Source organism: Engystomops pustulosus, chromosome 6 (assembly GCF_040894005.1).
Source record: "Engystomops pustulosus chromosome 6, aEngPut4.maternal, whole genome shotgun sequence".
NCBI classification, from domain to species: Eukaryota; Metazoa; Chordata; class Amphibia; order Anura; family Leptodactylidae; genus Engystomops; species Engystomops pustulosus.
In genome coordinates this window covers 135,600,084-135,622,881 of record NC_092416.1, presented here as the reverse complement: position 1 = coordinate 135,622,881, position 22,798 = coordinate 135,600,084, and the positions used below count along the sequence as shown (strand labels likewise).

At 43.1% G+C, this 22,798-nt stretch overlaps 1 protein-coding gene across 2 annotated transcripts in view; it reads right to left on the bottom strand.

Annotated features, from left to right (window-relative positions):
* KCNH6 (potassium voltage-gated channel subfamily H member 6) overlaps positions 1-22,798 on the bottom strand; it is a 150,695-nt gene that overhangs the window by 96,020 nt on the left and 31,877 nt on the right. For both annotated transcript variants that reach the window (XM_072111176.1, XM_072111177.1), the window contains exon 2: positions 1,590-1,820. In XM_072111176.1, coding sequence (XP_071967277.1) covers positions 1,590-1,820 — 231 coding nt within the window. The remainder of the gene's footprint in view (positions 1-1,589; positions 1,821-22,798) is intronic.

The window sequence follows — 22,798 nt, the reverse complement described above, 5'->3', positions numbered from 1 at the left end:
CATAAGTATTCAGATCGTTTGCTGTGACACTCATATTTACCCCCTCATACTGTTCATTCAGCTGTGTTTAATTAAACTGATTGGACTTGATTAGGAAAGGCACACACCTTTCTATATAAGACCTCACAGCTCAAAGTGCATGTCAGGGCACAAGAGAATCATGAGGCCTAAAGAGGTCTAAAGAGGTCTAAAGAACTGCCCAGAATTGTGGCATAGCACAGATCTGGCCAAGGTTACAAAATAATTTCTGCAGCACTCAAGGTTCCTAAGAGCACAGTGGCCTCCATAATACTCAAATGGAAGAATTTTGGGACAACCACAACTCTTCCTTGACCTGGCCATCCAAACTAATTAATTGTGGGAGAAGAGCATTGGTGATACAAGGAAAGAAGAACACCAACATCACTGTGGTTGAGCTCCAAAGGAACAGTAGGGAGATGAGAGAAAGTTCCACAAAGTCAACTATCACTGCGGCCCTCCACCAGTTGGAGCCTTATGACAGAGTGCGCCTCTCCTAAGTGCAAGACATATGAAAGCTGTATACAAATACCCATAAAGGACTCACAGACTATGAGAAATAAGATTCTCTGATCTGACGAAATAAAGATTTATTTTTTCTTGTTAATTCTGTGCAGTATGTATGGAGAAAAGCAGGTAAAAAAAACTGCTCATCACCTACCAAAAACAATCCCAACAGTGACACATGGTGGTAGCAGCATTGTTCTTTGGGGGTGTTTTTCAGCTGCAGGGATAGGATGACTGGTTGCAATTTAAGGGAAGATTGATGTGACCAAATGTGGAGATATCCTGGATTAAACCCTCTTCCAGAGCGCTCTGCACTTAATACTGGGCCAAAGGTTCATTTTCCAACAAGACAATGACCCTAAAATAATCAACCAGTTACTTCAGAACAACTCTGTGACCATTCCTGACTGGCCCAGCCAGAACCCTGACCTATACCCATTTCAGCATCTCTGGAAAAGCTTCAAAATGGTTTCCACCAACATTCACCATCCAACCTGAGGGAACTGGAGAGGATCTGTAAGGAGAAATGGCAGAGGATCCCCAAATCCAGGTGAAAAAAACACATCATATCCAAAAGGACTCTTGGCTATACCATCTCAAAAGATGCTTCTACTCAATACTGAGCAAACGGGCTGAATACTTATGTGATATTTCAGTTTTTCTTGTTTAATAAATTAGCAGAAATATCTACATTTCTGTTTTTTCTGTCAAGATGGGGGCAGAGTGTACATTAATGAGCAATAGAAAATAACTTTTTTCATCTTACCAAATGGCTGCAATGAAAGAAAGAGTGAAAAATTTAAAGGGGCTGAATACTTTCACTTCCCAGCACTACTGTGACTACAGTTATTATTTGGTCATGCATTTCCTGGGTGTGGTGATTACCAGGAAGTAGGGATAATTTACACAAATTACATAACTATTATAGAAATATTTTTTTTCTTCATTTGTAATGAAGAAAGGCAGAAGCCAGCAGATAAGTCATCTTACTTTCAGTGGTTTGATTTCCAACTAATTTCTAATATTTAAGGACATTCAATCTCTTAGCAAAAATGTTTTCTCACCCTCCTTCCTGTAGTATAAAATCTCTAGTTTTCGCTCTTCAGATCCTAGTAGGGCTTGAGTAAGCTGTGTGATGCTGCTGTGGGTGGTTTCTGGACCAGTTAGAAAGTCACAAGTACAAGGTCTCTGCATGACCTCCACCCTGGAGTAGCCAAACATGTCACAGAAGCCATCATTACAGTAGATTATAGCACAGTTGTCCATCTGAGCGTTGGCTATCAGAAACTTTCGACCTGTAGAGAAAGAGACAAAAACATACTATTATTTTTGTATTATGTAAGTGCCTACTGGCAGGACCTGTAGAAGCACACTGTGCCACCATATAGGGTTCATGCACACAACTTTGCATCAATTCTCATACTAATAAAACATCTCCTTTAATAATGATAATATTTAAAGGGGAATTCCCATAAAAGATACTTCTCCTCTAACCACAGGATATTTGAAAGATCTCTGGTCCAACAATGGGAATAGGAGACGTGTGATCCCCCTTCATGTCAATGGAGAAACTCCTGAGGAGACTCCTTTAATAACAGATATTGTACTTTTTTTTAAAAGCTATTTTTATGCATGACTATATCCATGAATCTCCATACGATGCTAGAGTTCCTTCATTCAGATGGATAAAGGTTTAGAATTATAGTTTCATCTTTATAGTTTTAATAATTAATAAATGCCAGAGGCGCAGTGTGGTAATGAAGCAGGCACAGCATGTTAATTAAGACTTCATGACATCATGAAAAAGGAGGGTGTTTTAGCCATAAATTAATACTGCACACTACTTGTGTTCTGTCAGGACAACTACTTGCTGTGAGAGATACTCTTTACATTTACGTGATATTTACATGATATTGATGAGAACCAAACTTTGTAAATATTCTGGATTCAAAGAGTGGATTAGATTCCCATTTAACAGATTATAAAATAGACTTTTTAGCAAGAAATTATCTGGCTAAAAAGTGCCTGTGTTTATAGTTCGAAGGTCAGGAGGATCCAGCCCAATCAGACCCTCCTGATCGCTGTCCTGGAGATCAGGTAAATTGCTGACAAAGCATTTCACTCCAGAGAGCAGATACTTTGCACTGCTCCCTTTTTCTCCTTTCCCAACACGAGTATTACTACAAGAACTAAAGAGATGTTAGAAGCATGTGATACAATGCTTCCTGAATCACTGCAAGGTCCTCAAATGCTTTCATGCTGCCATGAGCTTGGGCTAGAGACCTCATTGCGTCTGGGACTAGATACAAAGAAGAGTTCTGTGTGTGTGAGTGAGCAAGGATGGATATAGCAGTACTGAGTATGTTAACGTGAGTGAATGAATGTATAAAGTATAACTGAGTGTGTGAATGCACCAACAGGTGTGTGAGTAAATGGTTATAGCAAAGCTGTGTGTTAGTGGTTGGATGTAGAAGAGCCATGTGTGCCGTACCTGTGACTGACCAACAAGAAATTTTTAATTTGTGTCAAATATATTTTTCCTTTTTTGGATGATTAAATCTGCTGTGTGTCTTACAGTAAAGTGCCTGTTATAGTCCTAACAATATGGCATATTATTTCTATAAATGACTAGTTATAGTGAAAAAAGCAAACTTTATAATATATTTTGTTTTGAAAACTACATTTCTTGACACTTGCAGCACAAACACACACAGAGAAGTGGAACACTACTCAATACTGCTGTATAATATCTGCCATGTTGCTGCAGTGCTGATATGCAGTGGTTCTTTGAAGGGAACCTATCACCACGGACCTCATTTTCACTAAAGACAGGTTAAAAAAGCCCCTTACAGCTACAGTGCACATATCTCTTTCTGCTGCCTCTAAGCATTTCCATTACAATACAAATGTGTGTTGTAACGTACCTTGCTACCTGACAGAAACCTCTATGCAGTCCCAGGGGTTGGTCTTTGGTTTGGATTCATTTAAAAAGAACAACATGTGACTTGCCTGTGCTGCAGACAGCTCAGCTCTCAGCCCCCACCTATGTGCTCCTGTATAGCTCCCCCCTCCCCCACTGATGTCCAGGCAGGCAGTGAGCTCTGTGAAGGAGCAGGAGGGAGGAGCTGTACATAAGCAATAAGGTGAGGGATGAGAGCTGAGAAGTCTGCAGCACAGACAAGTCACATGTTGTTTTTTGAAATGTATTCAAACCAAAGCCCAACCCCTGGGACTACAGAGAGGATTATGTTGTAATGCAAATGCTTAGAGAAGACAAAGAGGCAAATGTGCAATGCAGCTGTAATGTGCATCTGCAATCTGTCTTTAGTGAAAATGAGGTCCCAGGTGACAGGTTCCCTTTAAAAATCAAAGATATGAATACTTAACATTATATTAAACAATTTAAAATGCATAATCTTGACAACAATACAATAGAATGATAATCTTTCTGTTTTCATGTGAACAACTTTTTTATGTATTGCACCAATTTTATGACCTATGGGCTTTATGATGGTGATTGTGAACCCTTTCAATACACTATGAAGTGCCCGATTCTTTTATTCATACAACAAATCTTCTACTATAGTTCTGGGTAAACCTGGTAGCAAAACAAAGTTTTACGTTTTAATGATTGCATTTCAGTGTTACAGTGTACAGTTTGTATTGGTCCTGGTGGTGTTGTGGTCATAGAACAACACTACATCAGTTCATTGCTACCTACATAAGGTAGAGCAGTACAATAAGGAACATAAAGATGGAATATATATTTCCATGCAAATTCTTGCACATTCTTTTTGTAAAAGTAGCGATACCAATAAATCATCCATACTGCACAATAAATGTATAACGTAAAACAAAATGACCAGCATTTGGCATCGGTATTATGCTTGTTGCAGACAAAGGTTGTAGAATCTGTGAGCTCTGTCCATGTACTGTACCATGTTTTGTGAAACCTTTCCACAGTATTGTAGAAATCAAATTCTCCATCTACAGAACATTCATTTTGGAACACTATAAGGTGATGGGTGGAGGATAGGAATTCTTCCACATTGAGGGAATACATGCTGTGGCTGTCAGAACTACAATATTTTGCAAAAAGGGGTGTTTTTTTGCAAAATATGTTTGCTTGACGGATGTCCTGGTTTGGTCCCACTGCTTTATTTGCTATGTCATATCTATGAAACGCAAACTCAAATGTTTGTAAGTTGTCAATGGGATCTCACGGTGATGGCAGAGAAACAGAGCAGAGCCTAGATTACCCCAATTTCTGTCGGTCAAACTGCTGTCTCACTCACTTTTGACCAGAATAAGTCGAGAGCGAGACAGGATCAGAACACATGTAGTAGGGAATCTTCTTCTTTTCCAACACACATAGGAATGTAGTTGGGTTAGGAGAGAAGTTTAAATCCTGCATCTTGAAAACTTGAGCTAATTGAGGCCTTATGTGTAAAAGGAAGAATGTGGTTTCTTTACTCCACATCTTAAATTCATTTGAGTGTTAGCTGAACAGCAGTTACTCAGTTCAGCAACTACACATGGATCTACCACCAGGATGAAGGATTGTAAACCATGCACACTGGCATACTGATGTGTACCTGCTCTGACATGATCCACTTTTCTTTAAGCTTCATATGCCCTTGTTTTTAAGAATAATAGGCTTGAGAAATTATGCAAATAATTCCTCAAAATCCCTCTTTTCTTTTTTAAACCAAGGAATAAGAAGCTAAAAGAGCATGTGAAGAACAATATATATGTGTGTGAAGAACACATTGCAGATGTTTCCATACATCTGCAATGTCTTCTTCACACATATATATTGTTCTTCACATACTATTTTGTTCGCACCGTTCCGCGCGTATCTCCCGACAAGTAAGCAGATGTGCCGAACATCTGTAATCTATTCTTCACTGTGTTCTTTACTGTGTTTTTCACTTAAATGATCCTGTGTTCACTGTGTTCACTGTTTTTATTCTATTCTTCACTGTTCTTCACATCTACTAACTTGTCGGGAGATAATATACGCGCGGAACAGTGAAGAAAAGATTGTAGATGTTTGCATACATCTGCTAACTTATCAGAAGACATTCTTTTTCAATTAAATAAAACATTTTATTCCCGAACCATGGTCCCTTTGAAAAATGCTTGAGTCTCCCATTGACTTAAAAAAACGCACGTGAAAAACGCACCGAAAACGCAAAAAACCGCGAACAACACGCGCGTGAAAAACGCAAAAACGCTAATGACTCCAAGGAAAAATGGAACAAAAATGCAGCCAAAAACGTCAGTTTTTCACGCATTGCACCCTGACGTGAAATGCAACGCTAGTGTGGAAGGGGCCTTATAATCTGATGCATAAGTCTGTTACATGAAGCTGCTGTATCACTACTGTTGTATTTGAAGGTCACAGTGACCAAGTTCATGCACTTACATGTACTGTAACCTGCGTTAGCTTAATGTCCCATTAAACACTGTGTGTGTTTCCATAGTAGCATACAATGTTAGTAAGCATGGTCTGCTAAGGTTGGAGCCACAGTCACGAAAATAGTCTTGAGGAACATCGCAATGTTGAGTCATATTTTCTAAAATAATTTCTTACTTTCTGCTTCTCTATAAATCCCTATGTGACAGATGTTTGTTTCAGAGGTGTTTATCCTGTTTTCTGAACTTAAGATTTCAGCTGCTGTGAAACTAATTCCTGATTTTTATGTCCTGTATTACGTGCCTGAAATTAACTGATGACCTTCAAAATGTTCCTTCTACGCACTGTATACAAACCAGTAGTACATGGTTTCTATGACTATGTATAGAGTCTCATTCATGTGGAAAAGAGCAAATTAACAAGTCCCTAGAGAGATACACAGGGTAAGTTTCCCTGGCAGAAAATCATCTTAGAGGGTTCAGCGCATGTTGGGTGGAATGTCTTTTGGACGGAAAAGGATTGAAAAGGATTTTGAATATATTTGCAATGTAAAATAAATTGGTTAGCAGCAGAGTTGATGTATATCAGGGAAATAATTGTTTCGATAAGAGAATACAAAAGAGTCACTTCTTTGGTTAGATGTACTAGGCCAGCGGCACACGCCCGTGGACATACAGCACATGACTGACTATATAACTATGATGCACCAAGTTCCGTCCTTTGCACATTAGCCTGTCCGTGAAATTTGGTCAGTGCATAGACCAACCACGATCATGAGCTGCTGGTCTTCTATCCCGCATGATAGAAATTTCCCTCTTCCATGCCCTGAGCTTTATAGCTGCTTTTTATAACTCTTTAGTGTGTTAACATTAAAGAAGACCAGCGCCGAGAGAGAGAAGAAGACAGCTATAGGTAAGTATGTGTAGTTTCATTTTACTTAAAATTAGTAGATTTCTTTTAAGACCTGGGGACCTATATCACATACCTTCTCACACAGTCTCACAGTCACAGAAATCTGGCTATGCTGTGGATCTTTATTCCCGTAATGTTTTGTTTTGTTGTCCGGCTGCTAGAACTTGGACTTATGTTCTGATTTGTGCTGTGTTACATGCTTTGGACTCTTTACTTTCCCTTAGATTTCTGTTACCTGTTATCTGGTTTGTCTGTCTTAGTACCTCTTTAATCCCACATCATGTCATTAGGCTTCCTGATAGTCACACTTGATGATAAGGGAGCTGTCTTAGAAGGTAGCAAAAGAGGTTTGGTTTTCCTTGTTTCATCCTGGAAAACTTATTTGCCTAGTTCCCAGAATCCCTGAATCTACCGAATATACTCAAGTAAAAGACGAGTTTTTTAAGCACAATTTTTGTTAGCATATAAAGCACACCAGATGCAGCATGTCTGAGGGAGCCAACCAGCTATGTGAACATGATGTTGGTAGCCAAAGAAGCTAAATCAGCCTAAGTTTTACTAAGTTTTATTGCTGTTTTAAGCTCCTATAACTCAGTGATGATCAGTGTAAAATTCCAGAGTGTGGAAGGCGACTCTCTAAGCAGACACTTCATGATCCCTCTAGTGCTATGAGATTCTGTTTGCTGACAATGTTGTTAGATTATAAGGGTTATTAACACTTTCATTTAGCTTCTGAACATTGTATTAGTATCTGACACATAGAAAAAGAGATGAGACAGATCAGAGCTGAAAGATGATGAGATCCATGAGATGCATATTACACATGACTATCTCAGCTCTGCTATAACAGCCATACCATACATTATTAGCTCTGCTATATACCTCCTTCCCACTCCCCTGGATAAAGATATTATCTTCCTGTAGCTTGTAGCTCTCCTCACCATGTGTTGTTGTTTTCGGGCAGGAAGTCTCCGTGTGTATCTGTGTGACCAGGTCCTGGAATGCAAGGGTGGGGGCCACTGCAGGGAGCAGAGAGAAGCTCAGTGCAGCAGTCAGACAGAAAAACAAGATGTCTGCTGACCCTAAACTCAGAAAATACAGGGTCGGATCCAGAGGCAACCAAAATTGTGTACACCAGGTTGGAATTATATCTTTGAATTGTTGTATTTTTGTTAATAACATTAAATTAGAGAATGTGTTATTTTGTTATCCTGAGTACATTTAAAAAAATGTCTTTGTAACCCTTTAACTAACTCTTATATATATACCGTATATAACGGCGTATAAGACAACTTTTGAAGACAGAAAAATCTTCTGTCTAGTCTGGGATCGTCTTATACACCGGTAATAGGCTTACCGTGTATTCACGGCGGCGGTCGGGTCCCGGTGCATGGAGAGGGCTCACGGGCTGAGCCCTCTCCATAGCCGGTAAGTCTTTGCTGCATAGCAGCTAGCACCGATCGCAGGTGTTTTCACAGCGATGGCGGCGCATACTCACCCTCGATGTCTACTTACCCTCGATTCTGGCCCCGATGTCTGCGTGGCTAATCTTCAGTCTTCCGCGCCATCTTCTTTCTTCTGCTGGGCGCCGCCATGTCTTTCCCCAGGGCGGTGCCTAGTATGACGTCAGCAGCGGCACGTCATACTAGGCGCCTGCCGGGGAAGATCAATGGCGGCGCCCAGCAGAAGAAAGAAGACGGCGCGGACATCGGGGGAGCAGCGCAGCACATCGGGGCCACCGGAGGGTGAGTATATAAATTTTTTTTTTTTTAATGCTGGGCTGGGCTGTGCTGTATACTACTGGGGGCTGTGCTGTATACTACTGGGGGCTGTGCTGTATACTACTGGGGGCAGTGCTGTATACTACTGGGGGCAGTGCTGTATACTACTGGGGGCTGTGCTGTATACTACTGGGGGCTGTGCTGTATACTACTGGGGGCAGTGCTGTATACTACTGGGGGCTGTGCTGTATACTATTGGGGGCTGTGCTGTATACTACTGGGGGCAAGCTGTATACTACTGGGGGCAGTGCTGTATACTACTGGGGGCTGTGCATTATACTACTGGGGGCTGTGCTGTATACTACTGGGGGCAGTGCTGTATACTACTGGGGGCTGTGCTGTAATGGTAATGTTGTTGTTGTATGCCTTATGTTTATGAGCGACAGTTTTCCTGCTATATACCTGCATGTCATAAGAATTTAAATTAAAAAAAGGACCATGTTAAATTCAAATCTGTTTTTTTTTTAATTTTTACCAGTGTTTTGTATGCGTTGGAAAAGGGGTAGTCTTATACGGCGAATATATCTTAAATTCTATATTTTAAACAGGAAAGTAGGGGGGTCGTCTTATACACCAGGTCGTCTTATACGCCGGAATATACGGTATATATATGTAATTAGAGACAATACACCATGCTGAACAACTAGACTGCTTTTTTTTGTCTGCACTAAAATGCTCGAGTGCTCGTTATTCGAGACGAACTTTTCCTGATGCTCGAGTGCTCGTCTCGAATAACGAGCCCCATTGAAGTCAATGGGAGACTCGAGCATTTTTCAAAGGGACCATGGTTCGGGAATAAAATGTGTTAATTAATTGAAAAAGAACGTCTTCTGATAAGTTAGCAGATGTATGCAAACATCTGCAATCTATTCTTCACTGTTCCGCGCGTATATTATCTCCCGACAAGTTAGCAGATGTGAAGAACAGTGAAGAATAGAATAAAAACAGTGAACACAGTGAACACAGGATCATTTAAGTGAAAAACACAGTGAAGAACACAGTGAAGAATAGATTGCAGATGTTCGGCACATCTGCTTACTTGTCGGGAGATACGCTGTCCCGGGATCCGCTGCTCTTCTTCCACTGAAGTCTCCCCGATGTCTCCGTGCCGCTGCCCGATGTCTCCGTGCCGCTGCCCGATGTCTCCGTGCCGCTGCCCGATGTCACCGTGCCCCGATGTCACCGTGCCCCGATGTCACCGTGCCCCGATGTCTCCGTGCCCCGATGTCACCATGCCCCGATGTCACCGTGCCCCGATGTCACCGTGCCCCGATGTCTCCGTGCCCCGATGTCACCGTGCCCCAATGTCACCGTGCCCCGATGTCACCATGCCCCGATGTCACCGCGCCCCGATGTCTCCGTGCCCCGATGTCTCCGTGCCCCGATGTCTCCGTGCCCCGATGTCTCCGTGTCCCGATGTCTCCGTGCCCCGATGTCTCCGTGCCCCTATGTCTCCGTGCCGCTCCGTGCCGCTGCCTGATGTCTCCTTGCCACTGCCCGATGTCTCCATGCCGCTCCCCGGTGTCTCTGTGCTGCTCCCCGGTGTCTCTGTGCTGCTCCCCGGTGTCTCTGTCCTGCTCACCGTGTTCTTCAATGTGTTCTTCACACATATATATTGTTCTTCACATACTATTTTGTTCGCACCGTTCCGCGCGTATCTTCCGACAAGTAAGCAGATGTGCTGAACATCTGTAATCTATTCTTCACTGTGTTCTTTACTGTGTTTTTCACTTAAATGATCCTGTGTTCACAGTGTTCACTGTTTTTATTCTATTCTTCATTGTTCTTCACTGTGTTTTTTTAATTAAATGCTCGATCTCGAGCAGGGGAAATACTCGTCCGAGCAACGAGCCGTTTCGAGTACCTTAATACTCGAACGAGCATCAAGCTCGGACGAGTATACTCGCTCATCTCTACTCCTAACATTTGTGCATACAAGGACTGTTATATCTACACATTAACGTCTAAACAAACTGAACTGTGGCTTTAAGTGGTGAAGTAAGCCTACATGGAAGGGTATAGAAGTTATTAATATGATATTCGGCTTCTATTGTAAAGTGCTACGGAATTTGGTGGCGCTATATAAATAAAGATTATTATTGTTATTATTATTCTAATGTGTTATGAGCAATTTAATATCACTACCACCAATGCTGCATTAAATGCCAGGCCAAAGTAATTTTGCAAGCACCATGCTACATCTTAAAATAAGTCAACACAAAAGTATTTAACTGTTTGAACAACAGATATAGAGGAGCCCTGTGTGAGAGAATGGTGAGCAATTTGTTACTCCGGAAGGCTGTGTCCAATGCAAATTTTTAACAACCATATGTAAAGCAAACATGGAGTTATGTCAAACACACCACACAAATTATAGAGGTAATGTAAAACTTATCAGTGGTTTATGGCCACTTTGACCATACTAAAGGCTTAGAAGCAATTAAATATCATTTATAGTGTAAGGATGAGCTAAAAGAAGAAAATCACAATTTCTGCTGGGTAGTATATCATAAATTTTAACACATAATTATTTTGCATTTAATACACATTTTTATTTACAGCAGTCAGGCATGGCCATGGGGACCAGATTCATACCCAGCTATGCCAATCTGTTCATGGAATTCTGGGAGGATACCATCATACTTCCCAAGCTGGGGGCGGGTCTGATATATTAGATTATTATATAGATGACAATATGACTATAGATGATTATTATAAAGATGACGTGATATGTATCTGGGATTGCCCAGAAAAAGATTTCTCTGACTTCATAGAGTCACGAAACATGAATGACTTTAATCTTCAATTTTTGCCTAATGTTATCCGTGAAAAAGTTGAGTTCCTTGACTTAATGATCAAAGTACAGGACACTAAAGCAGTGTGGAGCACCCATGAAAAAAACAACAGCCAGAAATGATTACATATGTTTTAATAGCTGCCACTTGCCACAGTAACTTAGGAATGGCGCATTACGAAGGAACTTCACTTTTTTGAAGACTTCTGAACAGGAAGCTGAACTTACCAACCGTTTCAAAGCTGAACAATACCCTGAGGAACTCTTACATAAATCTTGGGAAAGAGCGAAAAATCTAGAAATTGAATCTATGTTCACAGGAATAGAGTTGGGTGATGTACAAACAAGTATTCAGACCACAGAAAGAAGATACAACTAGGTAAAAAAAATAGTACAAAAATATTGGTATTTGTTATTAGAGGATAAAATTATGGGTCCAACTTTACCAAATCGACCCCCTATAGCAGTGATGGCGAACCTTTTGGAGACAGAGTGCCCAACCTACAACCAAAACCTACTTTTGTGTCGCAAAGTGCCAACATGACAATTAAAGCAGTAACCTATTGATCCCAGTTCTATCACAAGTTTCAACCATATTGGCAACCTGAGCACACTAATACAATAGAAAGAAGATGGAGAAATTTGGAATATAGCTTCCTTCCAGGGTCCCCTGAAGAAGAAGAATCAGGGGACCCAGAGAAGGAGCTCCAACGATAATCCATCTCTGTCCACACCTTCTCGCTTCTCGTGTAGTCCTGGCACCCAAGGAGATGTTGCTTTAAAATAGCACTGAGTGTAGCACTCAAGCCTTCCTTCTTCAATCCAAGTCTTGGATTACAGGAGGAAAGCTTGAGTCACATCTAGCAAATTCTGTGCTGGGGTGAAGGCCTGGGTGCCCACAGAAATGGCCACCTTTGGTACCCGTGCCATAGGTTCACCGCCACTGCCCTATTGTGTTCTCCAAAGCACCCAACCTAGTATCAAAAAAATAAACACTAAGCAAAATTGCAATACCTGGTTGTCACTAAAAGGTTTTTTTTCAATGCTTCCGGTGCATATCTTGTAAAAACACACATTTTAATAGAAAAACAGATATTTTGAAATCATACAGTAACGATTAACAATTTGCAATAAAAGAATTACTTACTTGCATATATATATATTGGAATGAAAATGCAAAAAACAATATATCGTGCCCCGGATCTACTGCCCCGAGCCTCAGATCTCCTTGGGTCAGCAAGACATCTGTCCCGCTGCCAAGAAATCTTCCCCTCACTCATCCCGATCTGTGTCCTCAGGACATAGATGGTGATGAGAAACTGCAGAGTGCACACTGCTGTCTCTGCTGGACTTGTGATAGAACATAGGGGGATCTGTGTGAGGACATTACTGGGCAACATTACGGGGGGGGGGGGTTGTGTGTGGGGAAATTATAGGGGGGCTGTGTGTGGGGACATTACAGGGTGGCTGTGTGTGGGGACATTACAGGGGGGCTGTGTGTGGGGACATTACAGGGGGGCTGTGTGTGGGGACATTACTGGGGGCTCTGAGGGGAACATTACTGGAGGACTGTGTGGAGAACATTACTGGAGGACTGTGTGGGGGACATTACCGTCGGATTGTGTGGGGGAAATTACTGGGGGATGTGTGGGTGACATTACTGGGGGCTGTGTGGGGGACATTACTGGGGGGCTGTGTGGGGGACATTACTGGGGCAATGTGTGGTGAACATAACTGGGGGACTGTGTGGGGGACATTAGGGGGGATTTGTGAGGACATTACTGGGGGCTGTGGGGACATTTCTTTGGGAGTGTTCACATGTGACACTAGGACAGGCCTCACCTAGGTTTGATCCCATATGAGTTTCCAGTGATGGTTATGTGATGGATAACAAGCGCCTGGTGTCTTGTATTTGTTTAAATGCAAACGTGTGAGTGCATTCTTACAGTATTTTGGGAGAGTTTTAGGAGCAGCAGCAGGATAACATTGTTAGGGTGCAGTCACACATTGCAGTTACAACTGCAGGGAGCGTTCCACAAATGTTGTTCACTTGTTAAAATAACAAAACTGTACCTAAAACCACCTCAAAACTGATTGTGATTAGAGATGAGCGAACACTAAAATGCTCGGGTACTCGTTATTCGAGACGAACTTTTCCCGATGCTCGAGTGCTCGTCTCGAATAACGAACCCCATTGAAGTCAATGGGAGACTCGAGCATTTTTCAAGGGGACCAAGGCTCTGCACAGGGAAGCTTGGCCAAACACCTGGGAACCTCAGAAAAGGATGGAAACACCACGGAAATGGACAGGAAACAGCAGGGGCAGCATGCATGGATGCCTCTGAGGCTGCATAATCGCACCATTATGCCAAAATTATGGGCAACAGCATGGCCATGACAGAGTGACAGAATGAAGCTAGATAGCATCTAAAACATCCAATAATTGACCCTGACACTATAGGGGACGGCATGCAGAGGCAGCGGCAGCAGGCTAGAGAGTGTCATGGCGACATACCCTAAATGGACTCAGGCTTCAAACCAATGGGTGGCAGAGAGGAACCAAAGGAGGTGAGCAAGAAGCGCTCAAATAATATCGGTACATGATAAAAGTTTGCCAGTATATTTTGTGGATTACACAGCAGGGTGGCGACAAAGTTAACATGGAAGCCATGAAAACAACCCAAAATTCTGCCTGACACAGCTCGTTTGATAAGGGGACGATGTATGGAGGCAGTGAACTAGTAGTAGATTAAAGGTGCTGCAGTTAAAACTATGTTAGTTGGATCTTGGCATGGAGCTGGCGCTCCGCTGCCAGGCGAGCTTTCGCCAATCCAAGCCCCTGTCTCTAGGCTACTCCCCAAACAGCACTTCTAAGAACCTTTTGTATAAGATCAAGTGTAGTAGCGTTCTTATAAGTTTAGGATATGCCGGGTGAGGGGAATGTAAACAGATGCGCAAGAAGCGCTGAAATAATATCCCTAAATGGTAAAAGTTTGCAAGTATATTTTGGGGATTACACAGCAGGGTGGCGACAAAGTTAACAACTTTGATGTGGAATGCCCTGTAATAGCTCTTGGGCGGTGTGCCTTTTATCGCCTAGGCTCAGCAGTTTGAGCACCGCCTGCTGTCGCTTAGCGACGGCACTGCTGCTGTGCCTAGAGCTACCGACTGATGGCGCCGTGCCCACGGATGGTAGTTCGGAGGAGGAGGTGGAGGAGGGGTGGGAGGAGGAGGAGGCATAGTAGGCCTGAAACACCTGGACCGAGGTAGGCCCCGCAATCCTCGGCGTCGGCAGTATATGAGCAGCCCCAGGGTCAGACTCGGTCCCAGCCTCCACCAAGTTAACCCAATGTGCCGTCAGCGATATATAGTGGCCCTGCCCGGCAGCACTCGTCCACGTGTCCGTGGTCAGGTGGACCTTGTCAGAAACGGCGTTGGTCAGGGCACGGATGATGTTGTCTGACACGTGCTGGTGCAGGGCTGGGACGGCACATCGGGAAAAGTAGTGGCGGCTGGGGACCGAATACCGAGGGGCGGCCGCCGCCATGAGGTTGCGAAAGGCCTCGGTCTCTACTAGCCTATAGGGCAGCATCTCCAGGCTAAGCAATCTGGAGATGTGCACATTAAGGGCTTGGGCGTGCGGGTGGGTTGCACTATATTTGCGTTTCCGCTCCAGCGTCTGGGGTATGGAGAGCTGAACGCTGGTGGATGCTGTGGAGGATCGTGGAGGCGACGATGGGGTTTTTGTGGCAGGGTCCTGGGCAGGGGGCTGACTAGCAGCTGACACAGGGGAAGGAGCAGTGGTGTGCACGGCCGGAGGTGAACGGGCTTGTTGCCACTGAGTGGGGTGCTTAGCATTCATATGCCTGCGCATACTGGTGGTAGTTAAGCTAGTAGTGGTGGAACCCCTGCTGAGCCTGGTTTGGCAAATGTTGCACACCACAGTCCGTCGGTCATCCGGTGTTTCCTTAAAGAACCTCCACACTTCTGAAGATCTAGCCCTCGCCGCAAGAGCCCTCACCACGGGAGCTTCACTAGTTGACAGTGGCGCTGATGCACCAGCTCTGGCCCTGCCTCTCCGTCTGGCCCCACCACTGCCTCTTCCAACCTGTTCAGGTCGAGGACTCTCCTCCGTCTCAGAAGCACTGTGTTCACCCGGCCTCTCAACCCAGCTTGGGTCTGTCACCTCATCATCCTCCGATCCCTCAGTCTGCTCCCCCCTCGGACTTCCTGCCCTGACAACAACTTCCCCACTGTCTGACAACCGTGTCTCCTCATCGTCGGACACCTCTTTACACACTTCCACTACGTCAAGAAGGTCATCATCACCCACAGACTGTGACTGGTGGAAAACCTGGGCATCGGAAAATTGCTCAGCAGCAACCGGACAAGTGGTTTGTGACTGTGGGAAGGGTCCAGAAAACAGTTCCTCAGAGTATGCCGGTTCAAATGCCAAATTTTCCTGGGAGGGGGCAGACTGGGGGGGAGGAGGCTGAGGTGCAGGAGCTGGAGGAGTGGCGATTTCGGTGACATGGGTGGACTGCGTGGAAGACTGACTGGTGGTGGACAAATTGCTCGAAGCATTGTCAGCAATCCACGACATCACCTGTTCGCACTGTTCTGGCCTCAACAGTGCTCTACCACGAGTCCCAGTAACTTCAGACATGAACCTAGGGAGTGTAGCTCTGCGGCGTTCCCCTGCTCCCTCATCAGCAGGTGGTGTCTCACCCCGCCCAGGACCACGGCCTCTGACCCCTGCAGTAGTTGGACGCCCACGTCCCCGCCCTCGTCCTCTACCCCTAGCCCTCGGGTTAAACATTTTTAAAATGAGAGTTATAACTTTATTTTTTTTTTTACTTTTTTTTGTTTTTTTTTGTGTTTTTTTTTTTTTTTTTGTGTTTTTTGTTTTTTTTTGAGTTTTTAAAACCAAACAATGCTATCCTATTGCTATGGCTATTTTCTAGCCAAGTATCAAAGGAAGCACAGTACTATGCCAGATGAGATGACACTGAGTTATTGCCTAATAGAAATCCAACCCCTACTGAATTTTGCCACTTCGGCCTTTGCTATGGATATGTGCGCCACTAAGCGCAGAACACAGCGGTCGCAAGTCCCACTACAAATTGCTCAGAATTGGCAAGTACATGCACTGCAGAAACTACAGCCACCAGCAGATCAACCAGAAATCAAATATATAGAACGCTACTGTAGGCTTCAAGATCAAGAAGCTGTTTGTATTCTCCTATGGCTATTTTCTAGCCAAGTATCAAAGGAAGCACAGTACTATGCCGGATGAGATGACACTGAGTTATTGCCTAATAGAAATCCAACCCCTACTGAATTTTGCCACTTCGGCCTTTGCTATGGATATGTGCGCCACTAAGCGCAGAACACAGCGGTCGCAAGTCCCACTACAAATTGCTCAGAATTGGCAAGTACATGCACTGCAGAAACTACAGCCACCAGCAGATCAACCAGAAATCAAATATATAGAACGCTACTGTAGGCTTCAAGAAGCTGTTTGTATTCTCCTATGGCTATTTTCTAGCCAAGTATCAAAGGAAGCACAGTACTATGCCAGATGAGATGACACTGAGTTATTGCCTAATAGAAATCCAACCCCTACTGAATTTTGCCACTTCGGCCTTTGCTATGGATATGTGCGCCACTAAGCGCAGAACACAGCGGTCGCAAGTCTCACTACAAATTGCTCAGAATTGGCAAGTACATGCACTGCAGAAACTACAGCCACCAGCAGATCAACCAGAAATCAAATATATAGAACGCTACTGTAGGCTTCAAGAAGCTGTTTGTATTCTCCTATGGCTATTTTCTAGCCAAGTATCAAAGGAAGCACAGTACTATGCCAGATGAGATGACACTGAGTTATTGCCTAATAGAAATCCAACCCCTACTTAATTTTGCCACTTCAGCCTTTGCTATGGATATGTGCGCCACTAAGCGCAGAACACAGCGGTCGCAAGTCTCACTACAAATTGCTCAGAATTGGCAAGTACATGCACTGCAGAAACTACAGCCACCAGCAGATCAACCAGAAATCAAATATATAGAACGCTACTGTAGGCTTCAAGAAGCTGTTTGTATTCTCCTATGGCTATTTTCTAGCCAAGTATCAAAGGAAGCACAGTACTATGCCAGATGAGATGACACTGAGTTATTGCCTAATAGAAATCCAACCCCTACTGAATTTTGCCACTTCAGCCTTTGCTATGGATATGTGCGCCACTAAGCGCAGAACACAGCGGTCGCAAGTCTCACTACAAATTGCTCAGAATTGGCAAGTACATGCACTGCAGAAACTACAGCCACCAGCAGATCAACCAGAAATCAAATATATAGAACGCTACTGTAGGCTTCAAGAAGCTGTTTGTATTCTCCTATGGCTATTTTCTAGCCAAGTATCAAAGGAAGCACAGTACTATGCCAGATGAGATGACACTGAGTTATTGCCTAATAGAAATCCAACCCCTACTGAATTTTCCCACTTCGGTCTTTGCTATGGATATGTGTGCCACTAAGAGCTAAACACAACGGTAGCAAGTCCCCCTGCTAATTCCTCACAAAATGGTAAAAGATGCAAATTAAAATAAAAAAAGTAGAACGTTATTGTAGCCCTAAGAAGGGCTGTTGGGTTCTTTGAGAATCACTCCTGCCTAACAGTAAGCTAATAGAACACCCTAACGCTTTCCCTGAGCAGCAGCAGCTCTCTCCCTAGCGGCATCCAGAGACAGAATGATCCGAGCAGCGCGGCCAGCGGCTAGTCTATCCCAGGGTCACCTGATCTGGCCAGCCAACCACTGCTATCGACGTGTAAGGGTACCACGTCATGCTGGGTGGAGTGCAGAGTCTCCTGGCTTGTGATTGGCTCTGTTTCTGGCCGCCAAAAAGCAAAACGGCGGGAGCTGCCATTTTCTCGAGCGGGCGAAGTATTCGTCCGAGTAACGAGCAGTTTCGAGTACCCTAATGCTCGACCGAGCATCAAGCTCGGACGAGCATGTTCGCTCATCTCTAATTGTGATCCATTTGTAACTGCAACATGTGTGTGACCGCAACTTCAGAGAACCAAGATTTTGGGACAGTGAAGGACATAAGATGTCTGTGTGGTGAACTCCACAGGAAGGAGGCGTGGTGATGCCGGGCCTAATAGTGAAGTGGACACGTCACCTGCAGTCACTGTGTGTAACAAGTAGGGATTTCTCTTGCATTTCTCTAGCTGTATATACCCTCAATAAAGTTGTTATTGGCACAACCAAATGTGAGGTAGTTATGTACAGGAGCGGGCAGATTTAGTGCTATACATTCAGTCAAGGGAGATTGGAGAAAAGGCAATTTCATAGCATGTATGTTTAGGGCCGAATCCAGAATGATCTATGAATTTGACACAATGATACCTAGAGGTCTTAAATTGGAAGTATTCAGATTCCTTTAACATCTATTATTACGCAATCAACATTTGACATACGTATATATATATTTTGTGGCGTGTGGTGATCTGGATCCACTGGGACATATGTGTCTGGCTGAACTTTATGCCCACCGTACCCATTTCACCCCCTCCTTCATCTGTAACATCCTATTTTGATCTATTCTATTTTGTTACAATATTCCATTATGCATTTAGTGTAAATTTCTATCTTGCACCATCATTAGACTCGTTTTTTGACTCGTTAGTCACATTGTAAGAGTAAAATGTATACTTTCAGTTATTGCTACACTGTATATATATCACAAACAAATGTTGTTAACCATGTTTACCTTCTATTATGATATACTACTTACATTCATGAATTGATCCAGGCGGGGCTTTAGCAAAATCATTGGGCTATAAGCAGGCCTTTGGGCTACATCAGGTTGGAGACAGGTTGGAATTACATCTGTGAAATGCTGTATTTTTGTTAATAACAGTGAGTAAAAGAATGTGTTATATTGTTATCCTGAGTACATATAAGAAACTTGTGGGAATACCCCATTAAGGTAACAGATTAAATATAACAATCCCAGCAATCTAATAAGGGTTGTGGTTCTCTTAGCTATGGAACTAGATATAAAAGTAGTTATAGACAAAGTTGGCAATGTACTTTTTCTTTAACTATCTGTATTGCCAATTCTGTAACTCAGAGAACCAAAAGCCTGATGTAATTTGAAAGATAAGAGTCTTTAGTATGACACCAAAATCACTAGATAAAGGCATCAAAATTGACACTCCTTGTCCAGCCTCTAAACTGATTCATGTCAGGCAAAAGATGACGCTTTTCAGCTCATATGCATATGATTTGAAGGTGTTTTATTTAACTGGTTAACAGGCAAAATTTGACATAAAAGTGGAAATTCTAGACAGAATATTTCACTTTACATGTGGTTGCTGATAGTTTAGTGGTGTAAAAGTGGGTGGCAGTGAACCTAGTCCACCCCTGCTTGCCCCTGATGATGAATTCTGTGTACGCTGTCATGCCTTAAGTTCAGATGCACCATTGACCCCCAAACTTAAAGCCCAATGTATCCTCTCCTCAGTAAAGATGCAGTCCCTGAATAGTTACACTTGCTTTTAAGTAATATCAGGGAGAATGGATGAATAAAAACACCATTTGCCCAGTTGCACTGGTAGTTTGTACTTTTGCGGTGCTATAAATGTCTTCTGGTGCCTAAAAGCACCTTGAGATGTTTACTAACGTCTGCGCTCCATACCCACAAGTGGGCCGAGCCCTTAATGGAGGAACTTGAAACCTGTAATTGCTGCTGAGAGCTTGTCCTCCCAACCAATTTATTTGTTTCATAATGTTATTATATTTGTTTCCATTTCTCGCTAATAGACATTGTTGTTTTAGGGGAAAAAGTACTTTCACTAAAAGAGAATGTCTAAATAATACAAACACACACTGTATCTGACTATCCTCCAGAACATTTTAATACCGCTGAACTGGTGACGCCAAGGAAAGGCTGGAGGCATTGTTAAAGTAATATTATTGCTATGGTGGCTTGTGGAAATTGCCTGGAAAGTGTGAATTTACGACATTATGTATAAGTGTAATTTTCAGTCTGGACAATAGCCTGCAGATGGTTACACGTTGAATGATGCTACCGGAAAGAAACCTAAACTACTGTATATATTGGGGTATAATGCTAAACCGCCATTGCAGGATTGCGTAAGGAAATTTCAGCAGACATAGTGCTTTGTAATTAATATTCCTCACATATTTCTTCAAATTTAGAGTTATAAAATTTAATCAAGATAGATGAAAATTAAAGGGGCCTGATAATGTGGTTAATGGCTCAACTGTACATTTCTTGTATCGTTTAATCTCCTAACAGAGCTGAACCATCAAGAGAAATATTTTCTAGGTATGTAGAAAGTTTATTATTAGCCTTCTTATCTGTCTGAAGTGAATGATCCTCAGAAAGCATTCAAATACGCTGCTCACTACAGGAGAAAGAAGCAGAAAAGCTGCTTTACTTAATGAAGTACATTACAAAGTCTAGTAATAATGCAATTACTAATACACCTTTTCACTTCACCACCTTTTTTAAAATTGGTCACTACCCCACCTGCTATCCCACCCTTAAGGTAGTCCAAGCTATAATATAGCTAGCAAAGAGGTCATGTCACCAGATGTACTATGCATTCTCCTTTATTGAAACCCACTATACCTGCACTAACCAGAGCAAGCAAAGATGACCTGCGCAATGTGTTTCAATAGAGGTTTGCATAACTACCTGACATGGAAACTGACCTGCCACTAGGAACAAGACAGACAGTCTTATACTGCACCAGATTTATCACAGTGTCTTATGCTGTGTAAACTCACAAGAAAACAACCCAAAAATAAATATCAAAATTACTTTATTAATTTACAAACAACAAAGACCAGACAAACAGTATAAAAGCAATTAAAAGGTGTAGTGACTACACCGAAAAACTCGATGTGGTGAGTGAAATAAACTCACCAACAAACATCCCTGGTTCCATTAATCATAAGGGTTTACTGCTCAAAAACACACAGAAATGGGGGTGAGAGTAGTCATCCCCAATTCATATAATACAATAAAGTGCATATAAATAAACAATAATGTTATAGTCAATATAGTCAGTATATGTACAGACAATATATGCTCAACATAGCCAGGGCATAATGACCACATAGACCATCCTAAATGCAAAACCTTAAGTCAGCATGGCTGTACAGAGGGAGCAAAGAAACCCAGGCAACCAGGGAATGAGCGTGTCCACCCCACGCGTTCCGTCACTCACGGTGACTTCATCAGGGGAAGTGTGGTCGGGGAGTTTGGTTGGCGTTTTTATGTGCATGTGTTGGGGGCATAATTAGCCCACCCGCGGTCACCCTCTCACCTGTGCAGTCAGGTTCGGCGCCTGATTCGTTTCCGGTAGGAAGCCTCTGAATGAGCGCACTCAGAGGACTTACTGAATGCTGCGCGTGCGCCAAAAATTCATTGAACTTTCTGAATAGTGCGCATGCGCCCAAATTACTGCATATCGCACGTGCGCCAAAATTGCTGAATACTGCGCATGCGCCAAAAATCATTGAACGGACGGAAAGAACAACAAGGCGCATGCGTTATATGGCGCAATGTTGTTAATTGATGCGATTCATTACTCAATATTGTTGTAAACACATCAGTAGAATAATGGTTTGTAAACACTAGAGATGAGCGAACACTAAAATGCTCGGGTACTCGTTATTCGAGACGAACTTTTCCCGATGCTCGAGTGCTCGTCTCGAATAACGAACCCCATTGAAGTCAATGGGAGACTCGAGCATTTTTCAAGGGGACCAAGGCTCTGCACAGGGAAGCTTGGCCAAACACCTGGGAACCTCAGAAAAGGATGGAAACACCACGGAAATGGACAGGAAACAGCAGGGGCAGCATGCATGGATGCCTCTGAGGCTGCATAATCGCACCATTATGCCAAAATTATGGGCAACAGCATGGCCATGACAGAGTGACAGAATGAAGCTAGATAGCATCTAAAACATCCAATAATTGACCCTGACACTATAGGGGACGGCATGCAGAGGCAGCGGCAGCAGGCTAGAGAGTGTCATGGCGACATACCCTAAATGGACTCAGGCTTCAAACCAATGGGTGGCAGAGAGGAACCAAAGGAGGTGAGCAAGAAGCGCTCAAATAATATCGGTACATGATAAAAGTTTGCCAGTATATTTTGTGGATTACACAGCAGGGTGGCGACAAAGTTAACATGGAAGCCATGAAAACAACCCAAAATTCTGCCTGACACAGCTCGTTTGATAAGGGGACGATGTATGGAGGCAGTGAACTAGTAGTAGATTAAAGGTGCTGCAGTTAAAACTATGTTAGTTGGATCTTGGC